The 21,763-nt window shown below is 62.2% G+C and overlaps 3 protein-coding genes across 3 annotated transcripts; 2 read left to right on the top strand and 1 right to left on the bottom strand.

Moving 5' to 3' along the window:
* Positions 1-448: 448 nt before the first annotated feature.
* On the bottom strand, positions 449-7,870 carry PLK3 (polo like kinase 3). The gene is made up of 15 exons (XM_054213228.1): positions 7,592-7,870; positions 6,716-6,823; positions 6,513-6,629; positions 5,943-6,072; positions 5,768-5,855; positions 5,109-5,204; positions 4,213-4,408; positions 3,740-3,866; positions 3,237-3,346; positions 3,040-3,157; positions 2,857-2,940; positions 2,493-2,655; positions 2,253-2,382; positions 1,898-2,008; positions 449-1,526 (listed from the first exon to the last, which is right to left on the bottom strand). The coding sequence occupies exons 1-15, from the start codon at positions 7,748-7,750 to the stop codon at positions 1,332-1,334; spliced, it is 1,932 nt and encodes a 643-aa protein (XP_054069203.1). The 5' UTR covers positions 7,751-7,870; the 3' UTR covers positions 449-1,331.
* A 4,437-nt stretch (positions 7,871-12,307) lies between these two features.
* LOC128913954 (chondroadherin-like protein) lies at positions 12,308-14,708 on the top strand. The gene is made up of 2 exons (XM_054212358.1): positions 12,308-12,394; positions 12,688-14,708. Exons 1-2 carry the CDS (start codon positions 12,376-12,378, stop codon positions 13,920-13,922), a joined length of 1,254 nt encoding a protein of 417 aa, XP_054068333.1. The 5' UTR covers positions 12,308-12,375; the 3' UTR covers positions 13,923-14,708.
* A 1,622-nt stretch (positions 14,709-16,330) lies between these two features.
* Positions 16,331-20,308, top strand: BEST4 (bestrophin 4). The gene is made up of 9 exons (XM_054212120.1): positions 16,331-16,482; positions 16,774-16,868; positions 17,391-17,624; positions 17,933-18,087; positions 18,181-18,258; positions 18,604-18,756; positions 19,047-19,127; positions 19,435-19,589; positions 19,891-20,308. The coding sequence occupies exons 1-9, from the start codon at positions 16,331-16,333 to the stop codon at positions 20,306-20,308; spliced, it is 1,521 nt and encodes a 506-aa protein (XP_054068095.1).
* Positions 20,309-21,763: the final 1,455 nt, after the last annotated feature.

The following is a 21,763-nucleotide window of genomic DNA, read 5'->3' as shown; positions in this document are numbered from 1 at the left end:
TGGAGCAGATCGAGTCCCACCTCTTTCCTGGCTTCACTCCCAGCTCATATCCCATCGCACCAGGTGCCATAGTGCAAGGACCCAGGCAAGCCACCCCCTGGGCCACAGCTCCTGCCTGCTGCAGCTCAGCAGAAGGATGAGAGCAGCTGGGTTTGGTCCAAGCGCAGAGACAGTTGGGAATGAGAGTTTGGCAGCAGCAAGGAGAAGCCGAGGCAGCTCCAGGGCTCCACAGACATCAGCAAGAGGTAACTCTGCCCTTCCTGGCAGCCCTGGGAAGGGCAGTTAGAGGTACCACATGGGCTCCTCACCCCCGTCCTGGCTCTCTGACCTTGTCCCCCAGCAATAGCCAGTGTCAAAAGGGGCCTGGCAGAAGCAGCCCTGGGGCAAGGATAAAGAAGCTGAAGCCCTTTCATGACTGAGGTCCCAGGTCCAAGCAAGGCAGACACAGTTTGCCCTTACACAAATAAATTTTTTAATTGAGGCGAGTCAGGGACAGGGGAGCTGCACATGGACAGACCAACAGGAAAATAAATAATTCCATATAAATAAGATACATAAATAGTCCCACATGGCAGAGACTGCCTTGAAACAAGAAACATCCCTGGGTCCCAGCAAGACAAGGGCTTCTCCAGGCAAGCCCTCAGATCCCCACCCCCCCAAACCCTTTATCAAACCTCAAGTTGTACCAGACAATTCACAATTCGGAAGCGGACAGGGCAGGGTTGGGCCCAGCACAGCCCCCTCCTTAGTGTAGCAGTCGTGGAATGGCACAAACCAGCCCACGCAGCCCCTGGCAGGGCAGGCAGCGCCCTTCACCCCTGTCCACCCCTGGGAAGGGGGTTTCCCTACCCCACAGCAGCCAAGCCTTGAGGTCAAGGCTGTGCCATTCCTCTCCGGGCCATGGAGAGGGTCTGTGCAACTGGTGCATCACCTTGGGCAGGACAGCCTGTGCCCTCACCGCGGGCAGCAGCCAGCCAGGGCAGGCTGGAGCACCGGGACACAAACAAGGCACAGCCAGACCCAAACCTGGCTGCAGGGCACTCACCCACCACCTGCCTGTGCCACCCTCCCCCCCAGTCCACAACATCAAGACCAGCACAACCAGAACAGGAGCTGCCAGCAGGAAGACAGTGATTGCCCAGAGCCAGGGAGCAGCAAGGATGTCCAGACCTGCTGCTGTAACCACATCCACGTGTCTCAGTCCAGAGTCCAGCTGAGCACCAGGATACAGGGTGCCCAGGTGGGCAGCCAGCACCACAACATACCTCCCATCCTGTAGGAGGACAGGGGGAGACCCTCTACGTCCAGACAGGGTCCCCCAAAGTCCCACGCTAGGCCTCAGCCCGTTCTTGGAGGAGCTTGAGGATGTATTTGAGGCGGTGATGGAGCTCAGGAGAGCAGCCCAGCTCCTGGATGCTGCACAGCTTGTATGTGTAGGAGTTACGCTCCCGGTTGATGTAGGTGACAAGGCAGGAGTGGTCAGGCTTGCTAATGATCACCTTGGTGTGGTCATTGTAGAAGTTCACCTAGGAGACAGATTGGGCTTGGTTTAACCCACGCTTCCTGCGGCATGTCGGGAGCCAGGATGGAGCCACGCTTCCTGCCTCAACCCGTTCCTCCTCCCCAACCTGCCTGGGAGCATCCCCACTCCATGCCCCAGAGCAGGAACGCACCAGCCCCAGCACCAGGGCAGATGGAAGCAGCCAACTGAAGCATCACATCCCTCCACGGGCTGGACAAGCTGCAACCAGCAGCTCCGGGCACTGGAGCAGCATCCTGCACCCACAGCTGGACCTTGCATTTGGGCTGTGACAGACTAGATCAACACAGGCCATGAGTCCCCAGCTGGCCTCCTCCTCACAGGGGTCTGGGGATGTCCACTGTGCCCCACACGTACCTGGAGGGTGCCACTGCTGAAGAGCATGAGCAAGGCTTGGTCAGTCTTCACCCACTGCAGGAGGAGCAGGGCTGGCTGCCCGAGGTCATCTATGCTGGGCAAGTCACCTCCCTTGGAGAGAAGGGTCTGGTAAGCCATTGGTCCCATACATGGGAGCACTGCCACCAGCACACACACAGCCAAATGTGGACACACACCCAGTGGGGTCCCCACTCCCAGAACCCAACTCTCTGGGTGCCCACCTGGTCACAGCCTGTGAGCAGGGAGTCCCACAGCCCCAGGCGATGTGGTCAAGCCATGACCAAACATCCAGCCTACCCATGATCCCAGCCCGTCCCAGGGCGCCAGCACCCACCTTCATGAGATGCTGCTCCATGTAGGACGCAAAGTAGCGCAAGACACTCATCTGTCCCTGCAACTGCTCAGGGATGGCGGCCACAGAGAACACAAGGTGTTTGCTGTTGGTTGGGTTGTAATGCACAGTCCTAGGAGGGAGCAGACCATGAGCTTTGGGGCCACCCAGAACCAAACCCATGCCACGCACAACCACCCCTTGCCACCTGAGGGGCTTCCCCACAAACACCCCAGCCCTTACCTGTGGTTGGGGGAAAGAGTCATGTGCGTGCCGTTGTTGAAGAGGACCCCAATGCTGCGGTTGGAGAGCTGATAGCCAAAGCCATACTTGTTGGAGTAATCCACCCACTTGCTCACCCAGACAAAGTGCTCATGGCGGGCCAGGGAAGCTGGGTTTTTCTCCGCTGGGGGAGAGAGGACAGCGTGAGCAGAGCAGGCAGACAGCCCCTGCCTACCTCACCCCTGCAAGGGGGAGCAGACCCCCCCCCTCCCACAGTGGGCTTTGGCAGCATTTAAGGTACCCCTAATAGCAGCCGTGCCTTCATCTCATGTGGCAGGGGACACACAGCGCCCTGCCCCATCCCAGAGCAGTCCGACCGGTTTACCTGGGGGCATGGAAGAGAGGCAGGTCCGCAGGAGCCAGACAGCTGACTCGATGATGGCAGAGGCTGTGATGCAGTCTTCAAAGGCTACAGAGAGAAGATGACAGGCTGAGTCAGCCGGCCCCGCTATCAGCCAGGACAGGAAGCTCAGGACAGGCTGGAGTGGCCTGGGCAGGTATTGCTCACCCTCACAGCTGCTGGCCATCGTTCCCCGGATGGAGGGGGACACGGACTTGTGAGATGTCTCCTCCACCACTGTCTCCACAGGGCTAGAGCTGGCGCTGCGGCATGATACGGGGGTGGCCTGTGAAAAGACCTGGCCTTAGCACCTTTCTGCCTGCTCCCCCAAAGAGGGGTATGCACAGGCTCAGGGATGTTCTCACCTCATTCCCTTCCACAGTTTTATAGCTCATCTGCCGACAGATCGAGGTCTTCATCAGCCCAGTGACCAGCTTGGAGATGTCATCCTTGTCCTCCAAAGAGCCCTTCTTGGCTGAGGAGAGAGCAAGCTGTGAGCATGCTACTGAGCATGCTACTGAGCACATCTGGGCCACCCCTCCCAGTAGCTCAGCCCTCCCTCGTCTGTTCTCATGCCCACGGTGGTGAGGCTGGTGTCAGGCAGCTGCCTCCCACTTTCACTTCCCAGTTCTCATGCGACACAGGGCTTCCAGGAGGAACTGCTCCCGGAGGTTGCGGCACAGCATCCGCTCTCCAGGCATACACCCTTGCCAGGCCACCAGCACCAGAAGGGCAGGGCCAACCCCAGCTTGTGCTGGCCCTGGGGAGGGGGTCCAGGGAGACCCACCAGGAGGTCTCTCCAGGAGACATGACCTTGTCCCTGCAGGAAGCATCACCCAGAGGCTCCTGGGCAAGTGCCTGGACTCACCCTTGGGTTTCTTCTTCCCAAAGAGTGTCTTGGTGACTTTAGCAAACAGACTCTTTGCTGGGTTGGGGGGACTCAGCTCTGGAGCCATCACACAGCTGCTGGGAGGGAGCTTCTCAGGCGTGTAACCCTGCAGAGAGGTCAAGGCAGAGGTTTGGTTTCCATTGCCCACGTGCTCCAGGCAGAGCAGCTGCCCTGGGCTGACCACAGTCATTCACAGCCCTTCTGACAGCCAGCTTGCATTTCCGTCGAGCCTTGGCCCCATGACTGGCATCAGTACGGGAAACAGCCCATGCTGTAGGGACAAGGCAGCAAGAGCACACCAGATCCCTCAGTTCCCCTGTCTGGCATTTGGGCAGGACAGAGCTGCTTCCTTGGAAGGACTGAGACTTGGGCTCCAAGGACAGTGCCCTGCACAGCCCAAAAAGCCTCATCCCACCCGGAGAAGGGTCAAGGCCAGACCCCCACCCACTCACCTTGAAGAACTCATGGTCCAAGATCTCCTCGAGGGTGAGGCGGTCCTGGGGGTTGCGTCTGAGGATGCTGGCGATGAGGTGCTTGGCAGGCAGGGAGAGGAAGGCAGGGAGGGTGTACTCCACCTGCTTGATGCATCTGTAGGTCTCCTTGAGGTCGGAGGTCTCAAAGGGAGGGTTCCCACACAGCAGGGTGTACCTGGGAGGGGACCCATGTGCCACCGTCACATCCCCACCAGGCTTGTGACTCAGCAGCATTTAAAGCAAGGAAGTTATTGGCATTTGGCCGGCCACACCTGGCCAGGAGCACCACTTCCAGCCTGAGCATCCGCGCTCACATCCGGCCACGCTTCCTCCTAGCAACTGTTTACAGCAACAAGCCAGGAGCCCTAGGGAAGGGGAGAGGGACGGCAGGCAAAGGCCACCCTCTGCCAGCGCCGCTCCCAGCCCTGCACGGCCGCCGGGGCAGAAAGCAGAGCAGGAAGCCTGCGGGCAGCGGCCAGGCAAGGGGCTGGATGTGCCGAAGCAGCACAGCGATCGCTCCCCCAACAAAACAGAGCGGCGGCTGCCGCCAGCCACCAACTTTTTCCATTGTTTATCAGGTTCACGGGGCGGTTGAGCATGCTTCGAACCAGAGCTGTGCGCGGCGCAAGAGCGCAGCTCCCCTTTGCACAGCCCCCGAACAGCATCCCAGGATGGCTGGCAGCACCACTCCAAAGTGGGGCTGGGCAGGATCTGGCCACTTGCTCCCCTCCCCCTGCCTTTCGGCAACCGCTGCAAAGCCACGGGGCGAAGCACAAGAGGACTTCCTCATTGGGGCTGCACCACAGCCCAGCTCTCCACCCCCCTCCCCAGGCAGGGCTGCCCGGACCCCTCCCCAGGCAGCAGCGCAGACTTACATGACGCAGCCCAGAGACCACACGTCCGACTCCGGCCCGTGGCCCTGCCTCAGCAGCACTTCGGGGGCCAGGTAGTTGGGGGTCCCACATATTGTCCTGTGGGGCAGAGCGCCAGGTCAGTGCATGCTCTGCATCCCCCACCACCACCACCCCGAAGGCAGCCTCCCCCCTACCCCTCCACGCCCTGGGATTTCGCTTGCAGCCTGTCCTCCCCCCCTCCATTTTGCTCTTTGTGGTCCGAAGTCCCCTCCATCTACAAGGAGCCTCATACAGACTTCCCCCTCCCCAGCTCCCGGGGGTCAGGAGCAGCTGCTCCTGGGCAGCCGTTGGGAAGAGCTTGTCCCAGAGCTGGGGAGGAACAGAGCCTTTGTGTCCCGGCCTGCGCAGCCGGCAGGGCAGCCGGGCAGGCACAATAGCGGTAGTCAGCACATTGTTCTCCCCCGACGGCTGCGAGCTCACTCCTGAAGGAGCCACAAAGCCCCCAGCCCCCTCGCCTTGCCTACAGCTGGGGCAGGAATCGCTCCCCCATCCCATGAAGGGGCCCTACAGCTTCCCCTCCCCAGGCCAGGGGGGACCCCTCATCCTTCCACCCTCCAGGAAGCCACAGGTGGAAGAGTGAAAACTCAGAGGGTTCTGGAACAGGGAAACCTAAGACTTACTTTTTCTTCTGGTCAGAGATATCCCGGCAAGCAGCTAGACCAAAGTCCCCCACTTTCAGCTCCATGTTTTCATTGATGAAGAAGTTGCCTGCAAGTCAAAGGCAATGCGTCACCACAAGTCCCTCTGGGGCAGCTCGCTCCCCACACAGCACCCTGCCCCAACCACAGCGCTCACCGAGCTTGAGGTCTCTGTGCAGGATGCCCTTGAGGTGAAGGTATTTCAAGCCTGAGATGATCTGTTTGAGGTAATAGCGCACTTCGGGCTCCAGCAGAGTATGGCGGGCCTTCCAGATGTGGGCCAGGGACTGCAGAGGGAGAGAAGGCAGCTTGGTGATGGCAGGCAGGGAGAACAGGCAGCCCTGCTGACTAGGCAAGGGGCAGGCAGGGTCAAAGCCAGTTCTTCCAGAAGTTGCACATCCACAAATAATCCTTATTCCACAGCCATGACCTCAGCAGACTCCCCACACGACATTGAGGTTGCTCAGCACAACCAGGGGAACCATTGGACTTACGGTGGCCCCACCAGGAGCTACAGGCTGCCAACATGAGCAGGCAGCTGGTGGTGTCCCCAGTGCCATGCGAAACCATGCAGCTTATGGCTGAGGTCAGAGGGTGTGACAGAGACAGCAACAAGGTAGCCCAGGAGAAGGAGAGTGCTAACAAAGCACCTCAGATAAGGCCTGCTCCAACTAGCCACGGCTCTGTTTAGGAGATCCTTTGACAAGTAGGCCACGCCACCACTCACCTTCCTACTGCAGTGCTCCAGGAAGATGTAGATACTCTCTGCGTCCTCAAAGTAGTGGGAGAACTTGACGATGTGCTTATGGTGCAGGTCGCGGTGCAGCTCAATCTCATTGGTGATCTGAAAGGGAGCAGTGGTCCCGGGTGAGCACAGGGTCCCCACTGCACTCCACCAGCCCAGCACCCCGCCAGCCCCACAGCACCCACCTTCTCCCGCTGGTGGGGTTTAGCCACCCGGCTGTGAGGGATGACCTTCACAGCATAGGTTTTGTTGCTGGAGAGGTCTGTCATTTCGTAGCATCGTGCGAACCCACCCTGCAAGGGAAGAGGTGGTTATGGATGGGTGAGAGACAGCTCTTCGCCCCTGCCTCCGAGCCACCTCCTCCTCCGTTCCCTTGCAGCGCAGCCCGGCAAGCGTCACACGCTCCCTCCTGCTGCGTCGTCCACTAAGATCTGAACTATGATGCTCTCAACCAGGGATTTTCTTCACCCAGTTCCTGTAAAACCTCCAGGGTGTTTTTCCTCCCACCATGGCCGGACTCCGCATCTTTCCACATGACAGATAACCCGGAAAGTCCTGCGCAGGGCAGGGAGCTCGGGGACCGGAGGCCACCGAAAGGCAGCCCCATGGAGACAGGTTTTTCCTGCCGTGCTGTCAGCTTCCAATCTGCACACTCAGCCACCGAGCCCGCCCGGGCCGGGCTGGGAACCGGCACCCACCTCCCACACACGCCGCTGGCAAGCGGGAGGAAAAGTTGCGTGTGGCGGAGCGGCGCGGACCGGCACCCCTGGGAACCGGGGCATCCGCCGGCCCACGCAGGCCCCGCGGGGCGCCCCGAAACCGATGCGTCTCCGATAGCCAGCGAGGCAGGCAGCCAGCCCGGGTGATTCACAGCTTCCAGCGCCGCTGCGGGCCCGCCGGGAGAGGCGGGGAGGGTGGGGGCGGCGTGCGGCAACCGAGGGGCCGCATCCATCCCCGGGCCACACCGGATGGGGGGGAATAGAGCAGCCCCCCCGCCCTTCCCCACGCCAGGCAGTGGCTCCCAGACCCACTCAACCCGTTACGCCCCCGTTCCCCGGTACCTTTCCGAGCAGGCGGCCCTTGCAGTAGGAGCGGCCGGAGACGGGGTCGGTGATGATGCGGGTGGTCTCGGCGGCGCGGGGCGGGGGCGCCGGGGCGGGTGCGGGCTGCGGGGGGAGGCAGGCGGCGGGGAAGGGTGGAAAGAGGCCGGCGGGCTCCATGGCGGGCGCGGGAGAAGGAGAAGAAGGAGGCGGCGGGAAGAGGCGGCTCCTCCGCGGAGCTGGGGGCTCCTCCGCCACCGCCAGGCCCCGCGCACGTGGCCCAGCCGCCGCGCGCTGCCACTGCTGCCGCCGCCCCGGGAATCCCGCCGGCTTTATCAATGGGCGCGATGACGTCACCCGCAGAGCCACGCCCCCGGGCGGCCCCGCGCTGCCCTTAAAGCGGCCGCCGCAGGGTGAAGAGTGGGGGGGGGGGGGGGTGCGGGCCTACCGGCGCCCCTTGGCCCGCCGTGACCCGGGGGAGTCCGCCGTACAGCACCTCCCCCCGAGACACACACAGACCCCCCCGCAGGCACAGGGGCCCCCGATAGATACATGCGCCCCCCCAGGCATAGAGACCCCCATAAGGCAGCCCCCCTAGACACAGGGATCCCCCGTGGACACATCGAGACCCCACAGACCACTCCTCAGCTCCCTCCCCTCTCTCCCGGGACAGGCAGAGCCCCCTCCCTATCTGTAAATACACCACACACACACAGAGGACACCTCCCCTCACAGGGGTGACCGGCTTGTGTCACGGCATACCCTGGGGACCCCACGGAAAGGCCGTGGCCTGGGTGGGATTTCAAAGCCCACGTGTTCGATGCGGGCCCTGCCCACCCCCCCCCCCCCCATGCCAAACCTGGATGCAGGTAGGGACACCCCCAGAGCCCCTTGCGGTGTGCTGGGGGCTGGGGAGGGGGGTCACAGCCCACCCCAGGTGGGTCGCTGGGGACGTAGGGGACAGTGGAAGGTGGAAGTGAGGTCCCTGGCTGGACTGTCCCCTGGGTAGGTGCCCCTTGGCCACCCTTTGCCCCAGCTCCAGCCCAGCCCCGTGCCCCTCAAACAGCCCTGGAAGGTCAGTCCCCTGTGGCTGCCCACGGTGGCCAGTCCAGGACTGGAGACCTGCAGGACTGTCCCACTGGGAACGTCCACCCTTGGCACCTGGCTTTCTGGGGGCTCTGGTGTTGCAGGGTGGACCTGGCCGTGCTGTCCCCAGTGTGCAGTGATGTGCAGGCGGGCAGTGTGCCATAGCGGTGCTGCTCTCTAATGGCCAGGAGGAGGACACATCTCTACGTCACCCGAAACAGGTCATGGGAGGATGCGGGGGCATCTCTCCTTCCCCGTGGGCATGCGAGCTGGCAGACGTGGCCACAAACCCACAGCCTCCCATGAGTCTGGAGCAGCAGTGTTATGAGATCCCCCCAAAAGCAGATCCTGCTGCCCTTCCCCTGCTCCACACTGCACACAGGGTGACTGTGTGCATGTCCCTTGCTCTGTGCCTCAGTTTCCCCACTCTGCTCCACCTCTGCTTCCCCGGGGCAGCTCAGGGCTCTGGTCACTGATGCTCGATCTGCTCCTGAATATGCTGAGGGTTTTGCATGAGTAGTCCCAGGCAAACAGTCCCGTGCTTCACAGCACATCCCCTGTGGTGTGAATGAACCCCCTTTTTTCGCTGCAGGAAAAGTGAGCAAACCTGCCTGTAGGGAGGGAGGAAACGACCCGGATCTGTCTGCTTTTTTCTCAAGTTTCCAGCTTTAGCTTTTGCAGAGGAAATGTGTGCAAACCCACCACCTGGCAGCAAACATGCTCCGGGAGCCGGCAGGGAGGCTGCTGCCCCTTGGGGGGAAAGCTGCCTGTTTCCACCAGGGCCCCGGGGCTCCCCGAGGCGTGGGCAGCGTCACGGGGCAATGCTGGTTTTCCGACGGAGGCCCCAAGAGCAGAGCTGAGTCAGCGTCTGGAGGCAGCGCAGGGGTGGAGGCACCCAGGGGTGCAGGGAGGCCCCAGGGGACCTGCCTGGGGGTGGTGGGACGACCTGCACGGGGCTTGCCCCGGGGTCCCCCACAGAGGCGCAGCAGGGATCAGCGAGGGCCGAGAGCTGCCGGCTCTGCTCTTGCTCCTCACTCGCTCTGGGTGAGCTCCTGGGCTGGGTTTGGGGGCACAGATGGACCCCATAGCCCATATCCCACCAGGGCTGGGGGATCTCCTCTCCAAAAAGAATGGAGCCTGGGAGCAGCCCCCTCTCCACCTGCAGCTCTGGTCCGCGGTGATGCAGAGCATTGCAGAGAGGGGTTTTCCCATCACCGAGCTGGGGCCGTAGGAGGAAGCGTGGTTTAACATCAACAACCTGCCTGGCCTGGGGAAGGGGAGCCTCTGGGGCGATCTCCCGGCTGCCTGCAGCTATTTAGATGGAGTTACAGGAAAAAGGAGCCAGGCTCTTTGGGGAGCTGTACAGCAAAATGAGGACAGGCATCCGACGCAAGTTGCATCAAGGGAAATTCCATCTAGACACTAGGAAACTTTTTTTTTCCCCTGTGAGCATGCTAAAATACTACAGGAGCCCAGAGAGGCTGTGGGATCTACATCCTCCACAAAACGCAGACATAGCCTGGCCTGGCCCCAGCCTGGCTCCCCCTGAGGTCCCCCACTCTCATAGCCCAAGATGCAGGGTAGATCCCCAGGATTGGGGTGACAGCCCTGACCCCCTCGGGAGCGGGGTTTTCCCCTCCCTCGGCACTTGCACCCGGTGAGCTTCTGCAAAGCACAGGGCTGCAGCCGCCGAGGAGGAGGAGGAGGAGGAGGAGGGAGAGGGTGGCTGGTCCCTCAGCTGAGCCTGGGAGGGAAGCACCAGTACCAGCACCACCAGCAGCACCAGAACCAGCAGAGGCCATCCCACCCAGCGAGTGGCTGGGGATGTGCCGAGGGGAAGCTGCACATCTGGGTAAAGCTGCCTGGAGGGGGAGATAAAAGGATCCAGATCCCTCTGGATTAAGGAAGCACTTGGATTTCGGATGGTATCTAAAACGCCAGTGCTGGAAGGTACTGCCTGGGAGGCAGGATCTGGCCCACGGAGGCTCAGGGAGTCCTCTGAAATCTCCTGCTCTTGGGGCCCTTGGCTCAGCTGCTGCCCCAGAGAAGGGGGAGCGGGGGAGGCTTTACCCCAAGCAGAGTGTTAGCAAGCCCCAGACCATGGGTTCCAGCTTGGCGCTGTGTGACCGTCTCCAGGGCACCCCAGGAGGCAACTGTCACCCCCCCAGCCCGGTGTGCTGCCGGCACCTCCCTTCCGCGGGGGCCCGAATGGCCGTTTCCTGTGTCCCACCCCAGCAGCCAGTGCTCGGCCAGCCCTGCTTCCCTCCCCACTCCGTCCTATCCCTGCTCCTCAGCAGAAATCCCCGCCTCAGGGTTAGTCGCTGCAGCATTTGCAGCACCAGCGCAAGGTGCCGGCGCCCCAAACCTGCTGCTCAAGAGGCAGCAGGATGGGGCAGGTCCCCCTGCCAGAAACCCACCCCTCTGCCGGGGTTTTGTGCATCTGGGAGAGACCCAAGCAGGGCACATGGGACGTGGGCGATCGGTCCGTGCCAAGGAGAGCTGCTGCTCTCCCACTGGGGGCTGGAGCATCCCTGAGCTGAGACGTGAGAGCAGCACCCGAGGCGCCAGTTTTGAGCCACGAGCAAGGGGTGAAATCAAGGGAAGAAACTCTTGAAGCCTGGTGCCTTCTTAAACATTGCTGCATCCCTCAGGATAGTACGCATGGTCCAGGAAGCCTGAAACAACCCAGTGCTTTTATTACTGGTGTGCTGAGCTTGCCAGGCCTCTGAGGCAGCCCAGATAGGCAGCACATAGGGTATCCCAGCACTCTGCACCCTGAGCTAGGCTGAGGAGCGACCACCAGAGCCCTGCCCCACTGCGGGCACCCCACTGGGCTCCGGCACCACAGCACCCCACGTGCACTCAGGCCAGGTCTCATCTCACCCACTTCCTACCAGTACTGAAGCAAAGCACTGTTGGTATCACACCATGTGCCTCGGTTTACCCAGTTCACACCGCGGTGAGCACACAGGCACTTTCACAGGGTGGAAACACAGCTCCCCTCTCCAGCGCTGCTTTTCTTGTGGGCTGTAGCGTGTGTGAATGACCCTGCTCCTCCTTCCCAGCCCGGGACTTGTGTAGGATGGAAGGAAGTTGCAAGGGGTCCAGTGATAGAGAAGCTGGCCCTTTTGATCCCCATTCTACAAGCACGCCCAGCACGGAGGTGGGGACCAGCCGGGCAGAGCCTTCTCCCGTCCCAGGAGGGAGAAGAACACAGCAGAAGCCAGCCTAGCCCCTCTCCAGGGGCTTGGGGGGCTGATGCTGAGTATGGAGGTGGCTGGAAGGATTTATGTCTTGGGGGGGGCCAGAGCGGAGTGGAGATCGGGGGAAGCTGGGAAGGTACATTGGTTCTGGGGGATGGGGTGGGGAAGGATGGGGAAAGGACGGGGGGCTGTCGTTTATGGTGGGGGGGCAGAGGAAGGGCGGCCACCGGGCGGATTGACTGCAGGGGACCGGTGTCAAGCGTATTTTGGGGGGTGCCGCCGCTCAGTGCGGCTGGAGGGTCCGTGGCTGGCGGGATCCCAGCGAGGGGAAGGGGCACAGGGGGCTGCGGGGGACCACGGCCCGCGGCGGAGGAAGTCGGGGGGGGGCGGGGGGTCAGCGGTGCCGGGGCGAGGCGGTGCCGGGACGGGGCGGGCGGGCAGCGGCGGGGCCGCCCCGCGGCGAGGCGGAGCCGGTGGCCGCGCCCGGCGGGGAGCGCGGCGGAGCGGCCCCGCAGGATGGGGCGTGCGGCGGCAGGTGAGGCCGGGCAGGGCACCCCGGGGGGAGCCGGGGGTGGGGGCGTGGGGACGAGCGCAGCCCCGGCGGTCGCTCGCTGCCCGTGGGCAGCCGGACGGAGCAGCGGGACGTCGGGCGTGAGACAGCCCCGGGTTGGCGGGGGGCGGGAGGTAGGTCCGAGGGGGCTGCGGGGACTCGGGTCCCTTCCTTAGGAGGGGGAGCAGTGGGGTTCACCCCCCCGCCGTGGGGGTCTGGAGCAAGGGGAGAGCTGGTCCTGCCGGGGGGGTCACCTGTCCCCTCTGCTCTCCCCGCAGGCGCTGGGCTGGGGACCGTGTCCCTCTGGGGCAGCCTCCTGCTCGCTGCTGGCCTTGCCCTCGACCCGGCACCGCAGAGCTGCAACTGCTCGGAGCCCATGGACTTCCAAGCTTTCCGGGAGGCTCCGCTCCCCGAGAGCTGCTGCCTCAACTTCACCAGCTCCAACATCACCCACCTGGACTGGGGCATGCTGGTAGGGGTGCGGGGGCTGCGGGAGCTCTACCTCTCGCACTGCAACATCACGGCCATCAGTAACGCGCAGGGAGTCCCCCGTGCCTTGGAAATCTTGCACTTAAGTCACAACCTGCTGGAAAGTCTACCTGGAAGTTTTCTGGAAGATGCCCCTAATTTGAGGGTCCTTCATCTGGACAGCAACCAGCTCCAGGAGCTGCCCGGGTCCTTCCTGAAGGCATCAACCCAGGTCCAGGAGGTCTACCTGGGCTTCAATGCCCTGACCTTCCTTCCCGCCAGCCTCCTGAAGCCGTCTCTGCTCCAGCTCCAGCTCTCCAACAACAGCTGGGACTGCAGCTGCACTTTGCTCAGCAACCTGGAGGGTTGGCCCAGCCTGGCCACTGAGGTTATCTGCCACACACCGGAGCGGTACCATGGTGTGGACCTTCAGAGCATCCCCCGGGGTGAGCTGTGCCCCTCGCACAGCCTCACCGCCCTCTTCATCTGCCTGCCCCCTCTCCTCATCCTCGCCAGCATCACCTGGTGCTTCTGCAGGCGGAAGAGAAAGACCAACTACAGCCTTCAGAGCAGGTCCCAGAGCCATCCAGCCACAGCAGAGAGGGGCAATGCCCAAGTGCCTGCAGAGCCCCACCACTACGTCCCCTACGAGCTACCTGCTGCCCCCTCCGAGACTGAGAAGAAGGTGCTGCTGGGGAGCCGGGTCCTGCTCCAGCCCTCCGTGGACCCGCTGGAGAGCAGCAGGGACCTCTATGAGGAGGTGGAGATCCAGGTGGGATCCCCAAGCAGTTCCCAGGTGCCAGCCCACAAAGGGCAGTGGGGCACAGGGCCAGGCAGGCAGCGGGACACCCCGGCACCAAGGGCAGAGGAGCTGGGGGGCAGCGAGCCAGAGGTGGACACTGTCAGTGTGACTGAAGTCCTGAAGGACTCTGCCGACCGGGAGAAGATCTACATGAGTCAGTCAACCAACTATTACAACCTGGTACCCGGCATCGAGCTGGAGGACTCAGACAACCTGGAGTATGAGAACATCGACCTGCACTGATGCTGGGTCTCGGGCTGTATCTGGGACATGCCGGGAGGATGGCAGGTGCCGGGCGGTAGTGAAAGCCAGCAGAGCAGGAGAGGCACGAGCTGTCCTGCCGTGGCTTACAGTGGCTGTTTGCAAAGCTGCACCCCCAAATTCCCATCCCTTCCCCTGCGCTACCACATGTGATCCTCGCTTGCCATGTGCTGCAGCTGGGCAGGGAGTGCGAGGGTGTTTCGGGCACCAGGGACCCTGCCACAGGCTGGCAGTTTTTGGGGAGACATGGGCTGGTAGTGCCCAAGGAAGGACATAGAGGGGCAGTGGGGACTGCTTTTGGGGACCAGGTGACAATAGTGTGTGTGCCAGACCCACTGGCCGGGGCCTCCATCCTCTCTCATGGGAGCCAGATGGCATCTGGCACGGACCTGCTGCTCCCCAGCCCGCAGAGAACAGGGTCTGGGGATATGAAATGGGGATAGCTCTGCCTATGTGGTCTGCAGGGGCTGTCACGCGTGGACGGGGTGCCCTGGGTTTGGCAGAGGGACCCTACGGTGGCCCTGCCTGCTGCCCACCCCACATCCCAACGTGTCCCACTGCATGGCACGGGGGCTTGAAACAGCCGGTGCACGTGTGCTGCTGCACGAGTGTGCACACGCGTGTGTGGGCACTGCACGTGGGTGGGTGTGAGCGGGTGTGCAAGGTGCACACACACACAGGGAGGCACTGGAGGGGCCCCTTGCAGCCTCCCCTGCCCAACGTGCTGCCAAGCCCTGTAGGATCCAGCTCTCAGTAAGAAATAAATCATTTTACTCCTGGAAGTGCGGCTCCATCCCTGTGTCTGCGTGGTTTGGGGTGGTGGGGAGCCGACCGATGGGATACGGGGGACTGCAGGGGTGGGGGGCTTTGGTTCTTATCCCATGTCCCCTCCCATGCCCTGGGTGATGCCCTGGTGTGGGTCTCACCCAGCAGCCTGAGTTCGCTTTGAGCTGAGCACTGGCTGTGGGGAGAGGAGCCTCTGCCTTGCGCTATGATTTACAGCCCAGCCAGGGAAGGTGTCAGCCTGCTGTAAAATCCATGGTTCCTGGACGGGGCAGGGACTTGTGGGGCTCCTGGGAATGGGGCAAAGGCTGCGGGTGCTTTAAATCACCTCCCTGCACAGGCACCCCCCCGGCAAGTCTCACCCATGGGTGCTCCAGCCCTTCTCCAGGGATGGGGGGAGGCGGGCACCCTTGAGCCCTGTCCCCCCTGCCCAAGGGGACATTTCCCAGGCTGGAAGCCCCTGTGGCCGCCCTGCTCTGCACTGGAGCCATCCCAGGCCTGGGCTGGGCGCTGTGCCTGGGCAGGAAGGGAGGGAGCCAGGCAGGGCAGGACGCGGAGCTCCGGACGGTAAAGGAAGCAGCGTTTCCTGCGGAGCACGGCATGGCCTCCGGCAGCCCACGGCGGGACGAGCCACGAGCCCCGGCAGTGCTCAGTCTCAGTCCAAGCCCCAGCATGGGTCGGGGACAAGGACAGGATGATTTCCCTGCATGTCTTGCTGTCACTCACGGATGTTTCCCACTGGTTTATGTCCTGCTGGAATTTTTCCCTTCCCGCTCCCTCCCAGGCCCTGGGAAAGTGGCCTGGTGCCAGCCTTTAAAATGCCTCCGTCACCCCCCCCGCCAGGTACAGCAGCCAGGGCATCCTGGCGTGCCCCAGCTCATGCCATCTCCAATTTCTCCCCTGGGAACACAGAGGGACCAGGAGCTCCGTAGTGCCGAGGTGGGACAGGCGGGGGTCAGCCATCCCTCCCCACGGCTGCAGGCGCTGCCTGTTGCTGGCAGCGAGGACTTAGGCAGTGACGGGTGCATTTTTCACCCGTGCTCCAAAAATATCCCGCCGCCACCCCTGGGTTCTGGCTCTGCCTGTGCACCCCAGGGACCCGTTCCCGGGGCTGCCGGGAGCGATGCAGCCCTCCTTTCCCCTCCTTCTCACAGAACCTAAATTCAGCTGCCGTGGCTGCAAAGGGAAACAACCCAAACCGCCCCCGCTGGGTGCTGCCCGGCCCTGGCTCCAGCACCCACAGCCCCCACTGAAATCTCCAGTCATGGCCAGTGGCAGGGAGGTGTGACCGAGCCAGAGTTCCCTGTTCCCTGCGTCTGACAGCCACAATCCATCATGGGGAGGGCTTGGCGGGGTATTTAGGTGGAAGAGGCGCTGGGAGGACAGGAGGGTGCAGGCAGGGAGCGGGCAGCGGCTGTGGCAGGCGTGGGAAGGGCAGGGTGACTGCGTGGGCGATCCTGCTGATGGGCCCTAGTGCTTGGCGTGGGAGCGAGTGCGTGTCCCCAGGTCCTGCAACCTGGACGGTGGTGGGAAGCCCAGTTCTCCCCAGTTTAGCCAGCAGCCAGTGAGAGAAGGATTTTTCCGCCAAGGTGCAGAGCTGAGCCGCAATGACCATCTCCTACACGCTGAAAGTCGCCAACTCCCGTTTCGGGGGTTTCTCCAAGCTGCTGTTCCGCTGGAAAGGCAGCATCTACAAGCTGCTGTACAAGGAGTTCATCGTCTTCATGGTGCTGTACGCCGTGCTTAGCCTTGTCTACCGGTGAGCAGGGTCTGGTTGTGTCCCTCCCTGGGGACCCACTGGGACGTGCAGAGATGCCCCTTCGGTCATGGACTGGGGTCCACGGGAGGGGAGAAGCCCAGGGGACTCCTCCAGGGAGGGTGGGAGTGGGCAGAGGAGGGTAAGGAGAAGGGGAATCAGGCAATGGCTTTCTGTGGAGGTCCAAGGCAGTGCCCCAGCCACCATTTGCCTTTGACCCTGCTGCTTGTCCCCGACGCCTCTCCTGTCCCTGACCCTGCTGTGTGTCCCTGACCCACTGTGTTTCGGCTGCAGGCAGCTGCTGACCGAGGAGCAGAAGCGCATCTATACCAAGGTGGCTCAATACTGCAACCGCTCCACGGACCTCATCCCCATGTCATTCGTCTTAGGTATGGTCCGTCCCCAGATCCGTGGGTCCCCTGCTGCCCCTGGCACTGGTGGCTTGAGGATGCCCCCACTGCCCATCCTGACTCCATGCCAAAACATCCCTTGGACACCATCGGATAAGGGATGGGGGAGCCCAGGACCCCAGGAACGGCACTTGGCTGCCGGAGCCACCAAACATGGTTCCCTTGCCCTGGGGATGCCAGGGAGATTTCCTGAGACTGTGATTTCCCCTGGACCACTCCGCACCCTCTTCCCCACGCCCAGGAAAGGGGCACCTTACCTACAAGACATGGCTGTCCTGCCCTCTGCCACCCGCACCCAGGGCAGGGAAGAGCTGGGGACATCCCCACCTCCATCCCTGGGGAGGGCAGCTGAAAGGGAAGCACAACATGTGCTTTATCTCCCGTCCACAGAGAAATCTGTCACCCTTGGAAACATGGCATCTCTCCTGGCGTGGGCTCGTCCCCGCCTCAACCCCCGACCTGGTCACACCGAGCCCCCCCACATGCTATCTCTCGGTGCAGGTTTTTACGTCACCCTGATTGTGAACCGGTGGTGGGCCCAGTACACCAGCATCCCCCTGCCCGACCAGCTCATGTGCGTCATCTCCAGCAACGTCCACGGAAAAGATGAGAAGGGCCGGATCCTGCGGCGCACCCTCATCCGCTACGCCAACCTGTCGTCGGTCCTCATCCTGCGCTCCGTCAGCACCAGGGTGCTCAAGCGCTTCCCCACCATGGACCACGTGGTGGAAGCGGGTGAGGAGCTAAACCCTGGGGGTGGTGATGGCTTGCAATGTGGGGCGAGAGCTGGGGGACACAGATGTGTCCCTGACACCAGATGTGCTGGGAGCTGGGGATCCTTGCAAGCATCCCTGCCCCAAACTGCCCCACACACAGGGTGGCATCCTGGCACGTATGTTCACCCCCAGAATCCCGCGTCCCGTTTGCCCACAGCTTGTCTCCAGGGGATGTAGTTTCACCTGGAAAACCCTGTGTTCCCACCCCAAAAGGAGTCTCCCCCCTTAATATGGGGGCCGTGGCACTGAGCCTCTGTCCTGCCGCAGGCTTCATGACGCAGGACGAGCGCAAGAAGTTCGAGAGCCTCCACTCCGACTTCAACAAGTACTGGATCCCCTGCGTCTGGTTCACCAACCTGGCGGCCCAGGCCAGGCGGGATGGCCGCATCCGTGATGACGTGGCCCTCCGCCTGCTCATGGACGTGAGTTGGCTCTGGGTGCGCAGGGGGTACCAGGCTTCTGCGGGGGGGACTCGCTTGATACCTGGGTCACCCGTCCTTGTCCTCCCTGCCCAGGAGCTGAATCTCTACCGGGCCAAGTGCAGCATGTTGTTCCATTACGACTGGATCAGCATCCCTCTGGTGTACACGCAGGTGGGTACCCACCCGTGGGCTCCCCGAACCCACATCCCAGCTCCTTCCACCCACAGTGGCAGAGGAGCCCCACAGTCTCCTCCCTGCACCCTGATGGGGAACAATTTACCTCCCTTCCTAAAAGCACTTTACTCCTCTGTTGAACCTGGTGCCGGATCCGGCACGGCGGTGGGTTCACAGCCCTGCAGGGATGTGCAGAAGCCCGGGGAGTGGGGCAGCGGGGTTTAGCCTTAAGCCCACGAGAGCATCAGTGACCTGCTGAGCTTCTCGCATCCTCGCTGCTCCTGTGCCGAGGGTCCCCCTCGGCTCCCACCCTCGCCACGGGCTGACCCGCACTCCCGGCAGGTGGTCACCATCGCCGTCTACTCCTTCTTCACTTTCTGCCTCATCGGGCGGCAGTTCCTGGAGCCGCTGGAGCCGGGGCAGGAGGGGGACCTGGACATGTACATCCCCCTCCCCACCCTCCTTCAGTTCTTCTTCTACGCTGGCTGGCTGAAGGTGAGATTTGGCCATGCAGACGGGCTTTGCTTTATGGGCTAAGGGTGGCCAGGTGGCCCTGAGCACCCCCCTGGGCTGCGGGGGTGCCTGGCCCAGGGCATGGCACCAGCTACGTCACAACTGGCTGCTGCTGGGGATGTCCTCTGAGGCCAGCCCTCACACTGGGGCACCATGGAGCTCCAAGGCTGCACATTTCATGTGCCCCATGAGTGGACTGAGGGATGGAGAGTCCTGTGGGAATGTGCTCCTGTCCCTGCTCCCCTGTCTCTCCTGGCCCCCTCCCTCCCCAGGTTGCAGAGCAGATCATTAACCCTTTCGGAGAAGATGATGATGACTTTGAGACCAACAAGCTGATAGACAGGAACCTGCAGGTGAGTCCTGCCCCAGGCTGACTTTGTTGGGGGCTGCTGCAATCAGTGCACAGGGAAATCCCTGTCCCCTGGCAGTGGGACCTGTGGCCTGCCGCCCCCCAGCCCTGCTCCTGGCCACGCAGGTCCTGGTCCAAAATAGATTCCCACTCAAGGAAGCAGGGCTGCACCTTGTCCCTCCATCCCTATCCCTCCACGTCTGCTCCCCATGGCAGGGTCAGCAACCCCCCAAGGGACACTCAGCAGCCCGGCAGCTCAGCCCCTCACCTCTGAGAAAGCCACCCCTGTCCCCTGTCTTCGCTGTGCTCAGGTGTCCCTGCTCTCCGTGGATGACATGTACCAGAACCTGCCCCCGGCCGTGAAGGACAAATACTGGAACGAGTCCACGGCTCAGCCCCCCTACACCACGGCCACCGCTGCTGAGACCTTGAAGCCCTCCTTCCTGGGCTCCACCTTCGACATGCGGTGAGTGCACAGCACCCACCTGGGGCTGGGGAAAAAGAGGGTGAGCGCTTCAGGGTCCCCCCCGTCCCCCCCTGGGCCCAGTTACAGCGAGCAAACAGCAAATCCCCTGCCGGGAGCACGTTGCTCATTCCCTGTGAGCTTTGGGGTTGCACTGGGCGATGGATGAGCTGCTGGGGCAGGGATGTGGCTTCCCGGAGCCGCTCCCTGCTTGGAAACACACTGGGATGGAGGCGGTGAGGGGCGCTGGGCATCCCTGCGGAGGATGGCAGCCTGTCCCCATCATCCCGCCATGCTCCCCCAGCATGTGCGAGGACGCGGAGCAGAGCCAGCCGGCGGAGGCCTCTCCCAGCGTGCCGCGCATCCAGACGCCCCTGCTCAGCCGATTCTTCGCCGCCGCATCCCCCGCCATCAGCATCAAAAACTTCGGCCGGGGCAGCCGAGGTCATCCCCACCTGCGGCATCCCCGGGTGGATGGCGGTTTCCCGTCCCCTCATCCCAACCGTTCCGAGGACCCCGAGTCAGTGGCCTGCATCGAGGAGGAGGGGACAGAGGATGAGGAGAGCGGGGCCAGCAAGCCCCCCATGCCTGGTGGTTGCCTGGGGGGGACCCGGCCACCAGAGGCCTCCGAAATGCAGAGGAAAGAGCTGCCGCTGATCCAGGTGAAGGCACCGTCCAGCGACAGCATCGGGGCTGACTGTCCGGAGGCCTGGGAGCCCTGAGGCTGCCCCAAAACTCACCTTTTCCTGGGGGCAGAATAGCTGCCCCCAACCCAAGGCACTGCCACCGCCAGCCATGATGCTCCCTGTCCCCAGCCACCTCCCCTTGAACCCCCCCATCCAGAAGCAGGACATTGCCAGGTCTTTCACCACCCAGCCCCAAGCCAAGATGTGTCCCCATGTTGATGGGAAGATCCCGGTGGGTTTGGGATTGGGCAGACAGCCTCCAACACTAGCTGTTAGCCCCAAAATGGCAGGATTCAGCCCATCTGTGTGATGGTGCCACTGACTTGCAGCTGGCCGGGTTCACTCCCTGCTCCCATGGCCCAATGCAGGGGACAGGGACAGTCCAGACCCCAAGCAAGGGACAGGACCAGGGCATTAGTCTTGCAGAAAACCAACACCGTGATGGAGATGTCCTCTCGATATTAATAAAGCAATTGCCAGCCTTGGCTTTGAGGTTCTTTGTCGGTGCAAATCACCCCCAGAAGTAAGACAGCAGGGACATCATGTTTATCCAAAAAGCAGGTGAATTCGGATTTTGTCAATGAGTGGCCACGTTCTCCTGGGGCAAAAAGGGCACAGGCCCACGGACTGACACCAGTGACAGTTGTGGGGTATTAGACCAAGTGATACAGCCAGAAAAAAAAAAAAAAAACCAAAACCAAAAGAAAGATGCTTTCAGCACCTGTAGAACGATTCCTGCACTCAAAAAAGTGTGTTTCCCCTGAGAATATCAACAGAGCTGTTAAAAAATTCCCTTTCCTGCAAGCCTCCCTTTCCCAAAGCCACCTTTCCTACAAAGCTCCCATTTCCTCCTAGCAAGGCAGCCCCGCTCCTTCTCCGCTACCCTCCGGGCCACTGCTGGACCTGTTAAAGTGTAACCACGAGGTCATTTTTCTGGGTTGGAGCATTTCCCGTGAAAATACCCCGAAGTTAATACTGCGTGGAGCTGAGAGTCATGCAACAGCAAGGAGCAGCACTCGGGGTGACGCGTGACCTCACTGGGGCTACGCTGCCGGCTGCTCATCGTATGAAAAGTAGCTCTTTTTTTTTTAAATTCAGCCCTCTCGTCTATCTGTAGAAGCGGGCAAGGTCCTCGGACCAGGCTTTGGCACCTCCTAAAATTAGCCAGACTGAAGCTGTGCTTAACCCCAGCCCCTGCCCATCTCTTCCGTGCTCAGTGAGGGCAGTTTTGCCTCCTCCCGGACGGGCAAATCCCTGCGCACGTCCACGGGGCTGTGCCAAGGCCAGGCCAGAAACAACACATCCTGCAGCTAAACCGAGGTCCCACAGCCTGTGCCACCGTGGGAGCCAGGTGCCACCCTCCTGTTCCCATGTCACACCTACAGCGTGGCTGCGGTGGGTGATAGGTGCCACTTTCGTTCCCACGGGCTGTTGCCCTTGGCTGCTGTGTTTTTCACAGCAGTAACTTCATCAAGCAGCGTGCACTGATGA

This window comes from Rissa tridactyla, chromosome 8, assembly GCF_028500815.1.
Source record: "Rissa tridactyla isolate bRisTri1 chromosome 8, bRisTri1.patW.cur.20221130, whole genome shotgun sequence".
Lineage (NCBI taxonomy): Eukaryota > Metazoa > Chordata > Aves > Charadriiformes > Laridae > Rissa > Rissa tridactyla.
Note: the sequence above shows the minus strand (reverse complement) of the source record. Positions and strands in the feature narration are given on the sequence as shown.

Bases quoted from the DNA above. Each gene is read 5' to 3' on its own strand.
- PLK3 (XM_054213228.1), bottom strand. From the start codon at position 7,750: ATGGAGCCCGCCGGCCTCTTTCCACCCTTCCCCGCCGCCTGCCTCCCC. The intron at 6,824-7,591 runs GTACCGGGGAAC...CTTCCCTTGCAG, and splicing joins AGGGCCGCCTGCTCGGAAAG to GGTGGGTTCGCACGATGCTA. The intron at 2,656-2,856 runs GTAAACCGGTCG...TCTCTCCCCCAG, and splicing joins CCTCTCTTCCATGCCCCCAG to CGGAGAAAAACCCAGCTTCC.
- BEST4 (XM_054212120.1), top strand. From the start codon at position 16,331: ATGACCATCTCCTACACGCTGAAAGTCGCCAACTCCCGTTTCGGGGGT. The intron at 17,625-17,932 runs GTGAGGAGCTAA...GTCCTGCCGCAG, and splicing joins GGACCACGTGGTGGAAGCGG to GCTTCATGACGCAGGACGAG. The intron at 18,088-18,180 runs GTGAGTTGGCTC...CTCCCTGCCCAG, and splicing joins CCCTCCGCCTGCTCATGGAC to GAGCTGAATCTCTACCGGGC.